This window comes from Moschus berezovskii, chromosome 14 (assembly GCF_049115385.1).
Source record: "Moschus berezovskii isolate FMDL1 chromosome 14, NW_MosBer_1.0, whole genome shotgun sequence".
NCBI classification, from domain to species: Eukaryota; Metazoa; Chordata; class Mammalia; order Artiodactyla; family Moschidae; genus Moschus; species Moschus berezovskii.
In genome coordinates this window covers 82,658,563-82,673,023 of record NC_142473.1, presented here as the reverse complement: position 1 = coordinate 82,673,023, position 14,461 = coordinate 82,658,563, and the positions used below count along the sequence as shown (strand labels likewise).

Below are 14,461 nucleotides of genomic sequence, written 5' to 3'. Positions count from 1 at the left end.
AACGTTTCTGGGAAAATAAAGACGTGGCTTTCTTCTAACAGCAAGCTGAAGATTTTTATTTATTCTCTTCTTGCTGTGTGGCATCTAAATGCAATAAAAACATAATATGTTTAACATCATAAATATAAAGTACTTATAAGTTGTTGAATTCAGCCTAGTCCTGTATATGGCAGGTTTTTCATTACTTTTTAATGCTTCTTAATTATGACATGCTGAGGGAAAAATAAAAGCTAACATTCCAAAGACCTGCCCGTTAACGTGATGAGCAGGGAGGCCTGGCATTATGCAGTCCACGCAGTTGCAAAGAGTCAGACAGGACTGAGCAACTGAACTGAACGATTGAACGTGATGAACCAGTAATTAATTGTGTTTCAGTAATTAACCGAGATTTCAGTTCAGATGCGATTGACTCCTTAACTTTAAATATATACATATACGTATAATTTATGTACTTCCCTTTTTTCGTATGCCACCAAATGAGAAACAGTGTGATGGTTTGGGGAAAAAAATAAATCAAACACAATTTTGTGGCAAATAGAGTGATTGCATTCTCTCAGCAAAAAAGCTTCTAAAAAGCTATTTTTTGTCTATGGTCAGGTGACATTAATTTCACAAATATTTAAAAAACCCCATAAAGAACTTTGATATATTAAAAGATTTGTTTTTGACAGACATATATCTCAAAAATACATCCAAGAACTTTGCAGAGTTAATAGTATATGACAATAGAAACACCTCACATTACTACTAAAATAAAATTTGAAAATCAATAACAGTATGATAAGCTGCAGAGGCCAACATGAACACCTTAATGACACCTATTTTTAGAAAAACAAGTAACATTCATATTGTTATTCTTTGCAAAATGGGTACATAATCTCCAAAATACTGTCTGCTGTTCAGTGTATCACTGTTCTTGAATGGAAATTAATGGGACAATATAATTGCCAGAAAAATGGATATAAAATGATTTTGTTTAAACAAACAACTCTGCACAAAAAGTTGAAATACAGGTTTCATTTTTGTCATTTCTTACTTATACGGAAACATTTAATATTAAATAATTTTAAATTGTTTTCTTACTTAAATCGAACTCAATCTTATGATGTGTGATTACTTCCATTTTTACAACTGTGAACATAAAAAGACACTTCATGCGCCTTATAGCAAAGCTAGTATTGAATCGCATACTTTCCACTATAATATTTCATGATTGAAATAGTCCTATGGTTATTCATATTTGTTGATTTTAAAGCTATGCAGTATGAAAACAGATGGTAAAAAATATAACAAAAAATAAACTGGAAAATCACTTAAATTGACATGATACTTTTAACATGAATCTAGTCAACAATTGAATGTAATAACTTCTTTTATTAACAGCAAAATGCATCCATTTGAATCCATCTTCATCACTGACCATTCCATGACTACAAAGGAAATCATTAGATCCTGCTAAGAAACAAATAGGAAGATATAGTTGGGTGGATTCTATTTTCACAAAATACTGCCTTTAGAACCTATAGAGAAAAACTAAAATGGTACAGTTGTCATCAGATTTAGAGTCATACCAGATCCGGATGAAAAATGTGACTGAATTAGACATGTTTATACTCACGGGCTTTACGGATGATTTAGAGGTGCAAGTCTACCTATTTTTACTTTTTCTGGCAATTTATCTTTTTACGCTGGTAGGAAATTTGGGACTGGTTATGTTGGTCATTGTGGATTCCAGGATCCAAAACCCAATGTATTATTTTCTGAGTGTCCTATCATTCCTGGATGCCTGCTATTCTTCAGTGGTCACTCCAAAAATGTTGATTAATTTCCTGTCGGAGAATAAAACCATCTCTTATCTTGGATGTGCAGCACAAATGCTTCTCTTTGTTACTTTTGGGACCACAGAATGCTTTCTTCTGGCTGCAATGGCTTATGATCGCTATGCGGCCATCTACGACCCCCTCCGGTATTCAGTCAGCATGGCGCCCAGAGTCTACGTGTCACTAATCACTGCTTCCTATGCTGGGGGCATCTTGCACGCTACTTTACACACAGTGGCTACTTTCAGCCTCTCCTTCTGCGCCTCCAAGGAAATCAGACATGTCTTCTGTGACATTCCTCCCCTCCTCGCTATTTCTTGCTCTGACACTCACACAAACCAGCTTCTACTCTTCTATTTTGTGGGCTCTATTGAGACAGCCACTATTCTGATTGTCCTGATCTCCTATGGTTTCATTCTGTTGGCCATTCTGAGGATGCGTTCTTCTGGAGGGAGAAGGAAAGTCTTTTCTACATGTGCCTCTCACCTAACTGGAGTGACTATTTATCATGGAACCATACTCTTCACATATATGAGACCAACTTCCAGCTATGATTCAATCCATGACATGATCGTGTCAACATTTTACACCATTATCATTCCCATGATGAATCCTATCATCTACAGTTTAAGAAATAAAGATGTAAAAGAGGCAATGAAAAAATTGTTGAGAGAAGTTGGTTTATAAGCATAATGTATTTTTAGTACTGAATAAAGCTACAAAGAACATTAAATGTCGATATCTTGATGCTAAGCGACTAGAGAAAAAAATGCTCCCTTTCAGTTACTAGCGTTTGCGTATCCTAGAATAAAACATTGGTAGTCCATCAAAAATAAGACTGGGTGCTGACTGTGGCTCAGATCGTGAACTCCTTATTGCCAAATTCAGACTCAAATTGAAGAAAGTGGGGAAAACCACTAGACCATTCAGGTATGACCTAAATCAAATCCCTTATGACTATACAGTGGAAGTGAGAAATAGATTTAAGGGACTAGATCTGAGAGACAGAGTGCCTGATGAACTATGGACAGAAGTTCATGACATTGTATAGGAGACAGGCATTAAGACCATCCCTAAGCAAAAGAAATGCAAAAAAGCAAAATGACTATCGGAGGAGGCCTTACAAATAGCTGTGAAAAGAAGAGAAGCATGAAGAAAAGGAAAGATATACCCATTTGAATGCAGAGTTCCAAAGAATAGCAAAAGAGATAACAAAGCCTTCCTCAGTGATGGATGCAAAGAGATAGAGGAAAACAATAGAATGGGAAAGAAGAGATCTCTTCAAGAAAATTAGATACACCAGGGGAACATTTCATGCAAAAATGGGCTCAATAAAGGACAGAAATGGTATGGACCTAACAGAAGCAGAAGATATTAAGAAGAACTAGCAAGACTACACAGAACAACTGTACAAAAAATGTCTTCACGACCCAGATAATCATGGTGTGATCACTCACCTAGAGCCAGACATCCTGGAATATGAAGTCAAGTGGGCCTTAGGAAGTATCACTAAGAACAAAGCCAGTGGAGGTGATGAAATTCCAGTTGAGCTATTTCAAATCCTGGAAGATGATGCTGTGAAAGTGCTGCACTCAACATGCCAGCAAATTTGGAAACTTCAGCAGTGGCCACTGGAAAAGGTCAGTTTTCATTCCAATCCCAACGAAAGGCAATGCCAGAGAATGCTCAAACTACCACACAACTGCACTCAGTTCAGTTCAGTTCAGTTCAGTCGCTAGTGTCTGACTCTTTGCGACCCAATGAATCACAGCACGCCAGGCCTCCCTGTCCATCACCAACTCCTGGAGTTCACTCAAACTCACATCCATCAAGTTGGTGATGCCATCCAGCCATCTCATCCTCTGTCGTCCCTTTCTCCTCCCTCCCCCAATCCCTCCCAGCATCAGAGTCTTTTCCAGTGAGTCAACTCTTGGCATGAGGTGGCCGAAGTATTGGAGTTTCAGCTTTCCACTAGGTAGCCAAAGTAATAGAGCTTCAGCTGCAACACTTAGCATCTGTCCTTCCAACAAATCACTTGATGGTCATTTGAGTTGTTTCTATTTGGCTTTCATTATAGTGTTTATGAACATTTTCATGCATGCACTTAAGTGAATTTATGCTTTCAATTAACTTTAGATACTGAAGATTAGACCAAAACCAGATGACTTTGTGATGAAATGTACCAAATATTATGTAAAACAAAAATCAATCATTCAACAGTGCAGAAGAGGACAGCATTTGGGAAGTCAATGATCAGCAACATAGAAGAAACTTAGTTTGCAGGATTGTTGTCATTTATTCGCTAAATTGTGTCAGACTCTTTTTTGATCACATGTACTGTAACCCACGAGGTTCCTCTGTCCATGGGATTTTCCAAGCAAGAATGGTAGACTGGGCCTTCTCCACGGGATCTTACTGACCAGGGCCCAGATCTGCTGTTCCTGCACTGGCAGCAGAATTCTTTACCACTGATTCACCAAGGAGCCCAGTTTCTAGAATTATGTTGTGAAAAAGACTCATCCACATACCCTCGTTAGCTAAAATCTGGGAGTTTATAACCAAGGATACTTTTTTCTTTGCTGAGCCAGTCTTTCTGAATCCCATTTTTACATCAAGGTAGCCTGTACCCTATTACAGATTCTCTTTCTAGAACAATATCATCTTTGGGCAAACTGTTCTTTGCTTAATGGAATTTTCCTTCTGTGAATAAGGCTGAGCCTGGATGTTTGAAAAGACTTAGCTAGTATTGTCCAAATCATGTTGGCTGGCATTAGCTTGTTTTAGAGAATGTCTGCCAGCAGTATAAGCCTTTAAACAGCCCCTAGTATTTTATGTAATACTTTCTTTAATATAGTAATGGATTTTATTTTCTCAGTTCTGGTAATCATAGTACAATTTTGTTGAAAATGTCCAATCAGTGGTGATGAGAAGTATTAACAGTGGAGTTAGACAATCAGTATTCAAACATGAGCTAGTTCTTTCTCTAGTGAGTGATCATGGACCAATTGTTTACTGTGTTCTTTAGTTTCACCCTCTGTAAATTGCAACCTTCAGATACATTAGTTGAGGTTTATATCTAGGTGCTGGGGAGAGGATGTTGAACAAACTAAACAAGAATCCTCATTCATTAAACTTACATGATAGTGTGTGAGGTGCAGCAGACAAGAACCAAAATACTCTAGCAGGATATTATAAAAGGTTAAATGTAGGTAACTGCTACCGAAAATAAATGAAACACTCAAGGGGGAAGGGAATAGGTACACTTTTGAATGTTTTTATTAAGAATAAAATAGAAAAGAAAGCATGCATTTCTCTGAGAATAGGAAATTTCTGAATGAAAGGGAAAATGGAAAAATTCCAAGAACTATCAGTTTTAGTGTGAACAGAAGAGTTAGGGTGTCAGTGGTCAAATCAAAGTGAGTATGATTGATAGAATAATAAAGAATGAGTTAACGGAGGTAAGGAGTGGGGACAAGGTTACTGTGGAGCAGTGGGCTATTATGAAGATTATAACAAGAGGAACGACCATATGACAAAGAAACCCCACTCCTAGGCATATACCTGGAAAAAACTATAATTCAAAAAATGCATACACCCAAATGTTCATTGCAACACTATTTACAAAAGCCAGAACATAGAAACAAGCTTTATGTCCATTAACAGAGTGAAGCTTTTAATTCAATAATTTATTTTTAATAATATAACAAACATAAAAATTAGGATAAAGGCAATGCTGCTGTAAAATGCACAGAATTTCAACAAAGAAGCAGTTTTCTGAAGCTTTTTGACACATCACACACACTTAGGGGTTTTAAATGTTTTCAGATAGGTACTGAAGAAATATCAGTGCATGCAGATTTTTAACTTGATGAATTTGCACACATTTCATGTCCAAAGCATTGCAATATGAGTCTGGATTTTTCCCATTTGCCAGAAACATATTCACCCTAGATTTCAATAACAGAAAAATAACTAATGGTAAACTTGTAAGAGTACAAAAAAAGCTGCTGAAAACTTCATAGGAAATGAGAGAAATATGACATATATAATGTAAACCATGTGCATACATAACTATCGATCTAGAGCATATGTTGTTGTTGTTAGCCGCTAAATGGTGTCTGACTCTGTGACCGCGTGGACTCTAGCCCGCCAGGTTCTTCCTTCCATGGGGGTTTCCAAGCAAGAATAATAGAGTGAGTGTGATTTCCTTCCCAGGGAATCTTCTGGGACCAGGGCTCAAACTGGTAACTCCTGCATTGACAGGTGGATTCTTTTCCACTGAGCCACCAGGGAAGCCCCTTAGAAGAATATATTATCGCTGCCGTTCAGTTTCTTTGTTGTGTCTGACTCTGTATGACCACATGAACTGTTGCCCATCAACCTCCTCTGTCTGTGGGGACTGCCAGGCAAGAACACTGGAGTGGGTTACCATTTCCTTCTCTGGAGGATCTCCCTAAATCAGGGATTGAGCCTGTATCTCCTTCACTGGCAGGCCAATTTTTTACCACTGAGCCAACAGGAATGCCCAGAAGAACATATATAAAAAACTTTTTTTTCAAGTTTTTCTTATATTTTCCAAGTTTTTTGAAGAAATCTTGAAGTATTGAGAATTTACTTAGTTTGTGTATTTGTCTTTCAAATAAACTAAAAGTAATTTATAAATTATAATAATATTCTTTAAGAAAAAATGTAAACCATTATAAGTTAAAAATAAGCAGGGATGCGAACATTCTGATGATAATAGTTAGCATTTCTTTGTAAGGCCTTAAATGCTTTACATCAACTGTGTGATATAATACCTACGATAACACTATAGACCTGGAATTATTACTTACTTGGTGAGGCTGAGGAAACCTGAGTCCAAAAGTTCCAATGATTTTTTCAAATGTTACAGAGCTACAAGGGACGCAGATCGAGACCTGAAACCCTGCAATGCAGGCTCCAGAGCAAGTGCTGCTGAATACTCTGTGATATTTCTTCTCCACAAGGCCCGTGAAATAATCTCTAAACCTGTTATTTCTGTTCCTAAAATGGGCTTCTTTTCATAATAAAACTATCTAAACTTGCATGATACTGTTTAAAAAGCAATAACTATACTTCATCATTCTGCAAATCAGTTGTCCTTAAATGAACACCATGAATTTAGCATGTTTCAATATTTCAAATTATTTTCTTAAGGCATATTCCAGGAAAAGGGTTTCCCATGGCTCAAGGTTAAAATGTGTTGCCAATGCAAGAGATGTAGAGGATGCATGGTTCAATCCCTGGGTTGGGAAGATCCCTTGGAGTAGGAAATGACAACCCATTTCCGTATTCTTGCCTGGAATATTCTATGGACAGAGGAGCCTGGTGGGATATGGTCCTTGGGGTCGCAAAGAGTCGAACACAACTGAGCATGACCACAGTGCCAGGAAATGCCCAAGGTCATATTCAGCTCAGTTCAGTTCAGTTAAGCCGCTCAGTCGTGTCCGACTCTCCGCGACCCCATGAACTACAGCACGCCAGGCCTCCCTGTCCATCACCAACTCCCGGAGTACACTCAAACTCATGTCCACAGAGTCAGTGATGCCAAGCAAAAACTTGTTCAAAAAGAAAAGCAAATAAATAAATAGTTCAGTTTGTTTCTGTAAAGAGAAAGCAGGGGAATAAAATACAGATAAAGAAAAAAATAAACTGGTGAGCATAAACACTAACCTTCAATGCTATTTTAATTATTCAGAACACTTTACCTGGGCTTCCCTCATAGCTCAGTTGGTAAAGAACCCGCCTGCAATGCAGAAGATCCTGGTTTGATTCCAGGGTCTGGAAGATCCCCTGTAGGAGGGACAGGTTACCCACTCCAGTATTCTTGGGCTTCTCTTGTGGCTTAGCTGATAAAGAATCTGCCTGAAATGCAGAAGACCTGAGTTCGATCTCTGGATTAGGAAGATCCCCTGGAGAAGGGAAAGGTTCCCCACTCCAGCATTCTGGCCTGGAGAATTCCATGGACTGTATAGTCCGTGGGGTCACAAAGATTTGGACACGACTGAGTGACTTTCACTTTATCTTCTGCATGACTCTTCTGAGAGCATTTTTTACTTCCTTGTTTCTAAGACTGTATATGAGTGGATTCAGCATGGGGATGACAATAGTATAAAACACAGAAGCCACATGATCCTTTCCCAAGGAGTAGGACTTACTTGGTTTTAAGTAAGTAAAAATCATAGTGCCGTAAAAGACAGTGACCCCCAGAAGATGTGATGCACAAGTAGAGAAAGCTTTTTTCTTACTAGAAGTGGAAGTAATTTTCAGGATAGTAGACAGGATGGACACATAGGACCCTGCTATTGTAGTAAGAGACAGCACTAGGCTGGAGCCAGCAAAAGTGGATATGATGATTTCTACGCCATGTGTGTCAGTGCAGGACAAGGCTAAAATTGGGGATAGATCACAGAAAAAGTGATAAATTATATTGGATTTGCAGAAATGCAATCTGCTCATGCAAAGTCCATTAACAAAAGAGTCCATAAAGCCAATCAAATAACATCCAAAGACTAGGGAGCAGCAGCGTCTGGTATACATGACAATCGGGTAACGCAGAGGGTTGCAGATGGCTACATAGCGATCATAGGCCATGGAGGAGAGAAGGAAACATTCAGTCCCACCCAAGAATATAAAGCAACTCATCTGGATGAAGCAGTTCAGGTACGAAATGTCCTTGGTGGAGTTCAGTAAATTGTCTAAGGTTTTGGGGGTGATGACACTTGAGTAACTGAGGTCAAGAAATGACAAGTGACTGAGGAAAAAGTACATGGGTGTGTGAAGCTGGGGGTCCAGGCGGATTATCAGGATCATCCCCACATTCCCCAGCACAGTGATCAGGTACATCAGGAGGAAGAGGGTGAAGAGGACCAGCCGGATCTCTGCAGAGTCTGTCAGTCCCATGAGGATGAAGTCAGACACCTGTGTGATATTCCTTCTGCCCATAGTGTTCAAATGCTCCAAATTGTTGAGATCAAAGTTGATACTCAGCAGGAATTACCTCAAAAATTAAAAAAAAATTACTTTGTGTATGTATGAATGACATCACTTATTTATATCAATTTGGTGTTTACATGAAGTGATGATAAGGAGGTGTGTACACTGTATGCAGAGACAAAATCTTATTTTGATTTCCAAATATATAAACAGGTGTGAGTTGACATTTGGATATATTATAACAAAAACTAATACACTGAAGAATTAGAATAAGCCTGGCATGGTCCTAAATACTCCTGTTAAGACATTTAATTAATGCACTTCATGAGATTTTTATACCATAATTAGTACTGTTTTAGCCATATTTTTCTGTTGAGACAAAGGGCACAGATAATTTAGCTAACTTGTCCAGATTTAGAACTACTACATTTTGGATCTGTAATTCCACCTCGATAGATTGACTCCAGAGAGCATGTCCGTAATACTATGTGTGTGTGCTCAGTCATGTCTGACTCTTTGCAAACCCCGCGCACTGTAGCCCTCCAAGCTCTTCTGTCCATGGAACTTTCCAGGCAAGAATACTGGAGTGGGTTGCTGTATCCTCCTCCAGTGTATCTTCCCCACCCAGAGATCAAACCCATGTCTCCTGCATAGCAGGCAGTTTCTTTACCACTACTCCACACCATAATACCATACTCCTATTTATAATTAGTTTAAGCAAAACCAAGAGTGAACTGCTAGCTATGTGATAAAGAATGATAAAAGAACAGTTTCAATGTACAATGTTCTGCTCTTTCATTTCAAATACTATTCATGTTAATGCCAAGCATCCAAGCTTAGCGGACTTTAATAGGGTGTATTAAAATGATAGACCACATTGGTACTAATTTCCAAAAAATCTGATGCTTTTCTAACTTGACCACTGAAAATCAAATTTCTTCCAAAAGTATATTTCTAATAAATGCTAATGACTTGTAGACCCTGATTATATCAACTCTGTACTTCCCCTTCCACAAATCCTGACACTTTTTAATAAGGTCGGAGAAGGCAATGGCAAGCCACTCCAGTACTCTTGCCTGGAAAATCCCATGGATGGAGGAGCCTGGTAGCCTGCAGTCTGTGGGGTCGCTAAGGGTTGGACACGACTGAGCGACTTCACTTTCACTTTTCACTTTCACACATTGGAGAAGGAAATGGCAACCCACTCCAGTGTTCTTGCCTGGAGAATCCCAGGGACGGGGGAGCCTGGTGGGCTTCCGTCTATGGGGTCACACAGAGTCGGACACGACTGAAGTGACTTAGCAGCAGCAGCAAAAGATATCTGGCTGCATATTCTGCTGATAAAGTTCCCGTTTTATTGGATCCTACCTAAAACCTTCCAAATTTGAGAATTATACTTACTTTCAGCCAAACTTGGTGAAGAAACACTTTCTTCCAATATTTTCTCTCTAGAAGTATGTCAAACACCAATTTTTCTCACAAATAACACATGAAGACCATTTCAGTTTAAAATTTCTATGATGCAATATTTGTTTTCTTTGCGATAATTTCTTTTTAAATTTTAGTGCATTCATTTTGTTTTATTCTGAGGCAAAAATAAATGAAGTTTTGTTCAACTCCTGATCATGCATAAAATTTGCCAAGAAGTTATGTCTAAAATGAGTATCAGGGATCAACTGTGTACATGTATGTAAGTGGAGCACATCTTTTGCCTCTCATCCTGAAAACTCCAGGGTACCTCATATTCTGGGGACTGATGATAAAGTAAACTTTGGTCATCTCTGTGGACCAATTTCCAAGAAAGATTACTTGGCATGTCTCCAAGGACAGAAGTTCAAGTACTAAATGCTGCCCTGCTAAGTTCTGAGAAACTAATTTTTTCCCTTAGAAGCCACACAGTGAAGAGCCTGATGCTGTGGCCTTCCAACATGATGCTCTAAATCTATGCCTGCTGTGGCAGAGAAACTATCTTTAGAGAATTATTTCCTTATTCTCTGACTGAAACTATCAGGGATGGAATGATGCATTTTTTACAATGAGACTTTTATATTTAAATTGTGACAATATTATAGGAGTGGACTTCCCAAGTGACACAAATGGTAAAGAACCTGCTTGCCAACGCAGGAGACATAAGAGACACAGGTTCAGTTTCTGGCCTGGGAAGCTCCCCTGGAGGAAGAAATGACAACCCACTCTAGTATTCTGACCTTTTGAATCCCATGGACAGAAGAGCCTGGTGGGCTACAGTCCTTAAGGTTGAAAAGAGCTAGACATGATAGAAGCGACTTAGCACACATGCATTATAGTAGCAAATATGCACATTGGAAACAAAATGTCAATATAATAAAATTCAAAGAACAATGTGAAATAATAAGAACTAATGTAACATTTTGATTAAAATTTCCCAATTATCTTTTTCTTCATAAACTGCTTATTTATAGACCTCTAGATTTGCAATAAAGGACAGAAATGGTATGGACCTAACAGAAGCAGAAGATATTAAGAAGAGGTGGCAAGAATACAGAGAAGAACTGTACAAAAAAGATCTTCACATCCCAGATAATCATGATGGTGTGATGACGCACTTAGAGTCAGACATCCTGGAATGTGAAGTCAAGTGGGCCTTAGGGAGCATCACTACGAACAAAGCTAGTGGAGGTGATGGAATTCCAGTTGAACTATTTCAAATCCTTGAAGATGATGCTGTGAAAGTGTTGCACTCAATAAGTGAGCAAATCTGGAAACCTCAGCAGTGGTCACAGGACTGGAAAAGGTCAGTTTTCATTTCAATCCCAAAGAAAGGCAATGCCAAAGAATGCTCATACTACCATACAATTGCACTCATCTCACACGCTAGTAAAGAAATGCTCAAATTCTCCAAGCCAGGCTTCAGCAATACATGAACCAGGAACTTCCAGATGCTCAAGTTTCTTTTAGAAAAGGCAGAGGAACCAGAGATCAAATTAACAATATCCGTTGGATTGTTGAAAAAGCAAGAGAATTCCAGAAAAACATATATTTCTGCTTTATGGACTATGCCAAAGCCTTTGTCTGTGTGGATCACAATAAACTGTGGAAAATTCTGAAAGACATGGGAATACCAGACCACCTGACCTGCCTCTTGAGAAATCTGTATGCAGGTCAGGAAGCAACAGTTAGAACTGAACGTGGAGCAACAGACTGGTTCCAAATAGGAAAAGGAGTACGTCAAGGTTGTATATTGTCACCCTGCTTATTTAACTTATACTCAGAGTACATCATGAGGAACGCTGGGCTGGAAGAAGCACGAGCTGGAATCAAGATTGCCAGGAGAAATATCAATAACCTCAGATATGCAGATGACACCACCCTTATGGCAGAAAGTGAAGAACTAGGAGGCTCTTGATTAAAGTGAAAGAAAAGAGTAAAAAAGTTGGCTTAAAGCTCAACATTCAGAAAACTAAGATCATGGCATCTGGTCCAATAACTTCATAGGAAATAGATGGGGAAACAGTGAAAACAATGGCTGACTTTATTTTTCTGGGCTCCAAAATCACTGCAGATGGTGTTTGGAACAATGAAATTAAAAAACGTGCTTATTTCTTGGAAGGAAAGTTATGACCAACCTAGACAGCATATTAAAAAGCAGAGACATTACTTTGCCAACAAAAGTCCATCTAGTCAAGGCTATGGTTTTTCCAGTGGTCATGTATGGATGTGAGAGTTGGATTATAAAGAAAGCTGAGTGCCAAAGAATTGATGCTTTGGAACTGTGGTGTTGGAGAAGACTCTTGAGAGTCCCTTGGACTGCAAGGAGATCCAATCAGTCCATCCTAAAGGAGATCAGTCCTGGGTGTTCCTTGGAAGGACTGATGTTGAAGCTGAAACTCTAATACTTTTGCCACCTAATGGGAAGAGCTGATTCATTTGAAAAGATCCTGATGCTGGGAAAGATTGAAGGCAGGAGGAGAAGTGGACGACAGAGGATGAGATGGTTGGATGGCATCACCGACTCAATGGACATGAGTTTGAGTGAACTCCAGGAGTTGGTGATGGACAGGGAGGCCTGGCGTGCTGTGATTCATGGGTCGCAAAGAGTCGGACACGACTGAGTGACTGAACTGAACTGAACTGAACCGCTTATCTCTATTAAGTAATTTAAAACAAATGAGTTAAGATTCAATTTAATTAATTTAATCTTTTAATGACTATAACAAATCTATAGAAATCAGGAGAAAAGAAATTATGGTTTTTTAGTTTATTTATTTTAATTGGAGTCTAATTACTTTACATTATTGTATTGGTTTTGCTATACACTGACATGAATCTGCCCCGGGTATACATATGTTCCCCATCTTGAACCCCCCTCCCACCTCCCTCCCCATCCCATCCCTCTGGTTCATCCCTGTACACAAGCCCCGAGCATCCTGTATCATGCATCGAACTTGGACTGGGTATTCGTTTCACAATTATGTTTTAAATTACACAGATTATCAATTAAAAAGCCAATCTACTGATGCTTGTTGACACATCATAGAAAGCAAGAATTTTTTTAATATTTCCATATAGTCACCAAAGAGACATAACTGTCTGAAGATTTTTAACTTGATGAATTTACAAACGCTTCATGTCCAAAGAATTGCAAAATGAAAGTCAATCTTTCCCATGTATCAAAAACACATTCATCTTAGGGTTCACTCACAAAGAATTAGTCATAGGTTAATTGACAGGTACCATTTTAAATCCAAACCTGTGAGGTGCTGAGTTTTTTCTTAGCTTTTGTGTGTTTGTCTTTTACATCAACCAAAAGTAATTTTTTTACAAACAAGAGAATATTCTGTAAGAATAAGACACTGTGCATTAAAAATACTGAAGAAGTCAGAGTGTTCTAATGATAATGGTCTGCCTTTAATAGTGCTACCTTAAACACTTACATCAGTTATATGAATTAATCTTTACAAAAACTCTATGGGACTGGAATCATAATTTATTATGTTTGATTTAGGAAATGTTTTGTTTTATTTTTTTATGAAATAAGCTAAGGTTTATTTTCCAAGTGGTACAAAGCATTAAACATGTTGAACAAGAGGAGTTCATAGTTACATGTCACCATCTGTCTACACACTATTGCTTCCTCGCTGACTAAGCCGTTTTTTATTTATTTATTTAATTGGAGGCTAATTAGTTTACATTATTGTATTGGTTTTGCCACAGATTCATGTCAATGTATGGAAATGTTTTATTTAAGAGTTAAACAGCTGAAAGAGTTGCAGATCTAGAATCAAAAGTCTGGAATGTTTGGTTCAAAAGCAAGAGCACCCCGCTATACAGCTTTTCCACAATATAAATGAAATAATTTCTAAAACTGTTATCATAGTTCCCAAAATGAAGCTCTTTTATATCATAAAATTCTATGAATCTGCATGATATACTTTAAAAGGTGGCAAATATAATTTTTATTTTGCTAATCAGTTTCCCTTAAAAACATATACATTTGCACCATTGATTTAATATATGTCAGTGTTTAATGTGGATTTCTAAAGGCATGTTCTAAAAAATGTCCAAGAAAATATTTGGTCCAGCAAAAGATAATTCTACAGAATAAATGAATAAATAAATGACAAGTAAAGTCCATTTCTGAGAAAGAGGAAGGAGATGCCACAGAGGGAAGAAGGAAACAATAGCTTAAAAGTTCAGCATCACTG

The 14,461-nt window shown here is 38.1% G+C and overlaps 1 protein-coding gene and 1 pseudogene across 1 annotated transcript; one reads left to right on the top strand and one right to left on the bottom strand.

The window, feature by feature from the left end:
- Window positions 1–1,538: 1,538 nt before the first annotated feature.
- On the top strand, window positions 1,539–2,507 carry LOC129537486 (olfactory receptor 5T3-like). Its single transcript, XM_088843399.1, has 2 exons — window positions 1,539–2,217; window positions 2,413–2,507. The coding sequence occupies exons 1-2, from the start codon at window positions 1,539–1,541 to the stop codon at window positions 2,505–2,507; spliced, it is 774 nt and encodes a 257-aa protein (XP_088699525.1).
- A 374-nt stretch (window positions 2,508–2,881) lies between these two features.
- LOC129537493 (olfactory receptor 8H1-like) lies at window positions 2,882–8,786 on the bottom strand (annotated as a pseudogene).
- Between the last annotated feature and the right edge of the window lie 5,675 nt (window positions 8,787–14,461).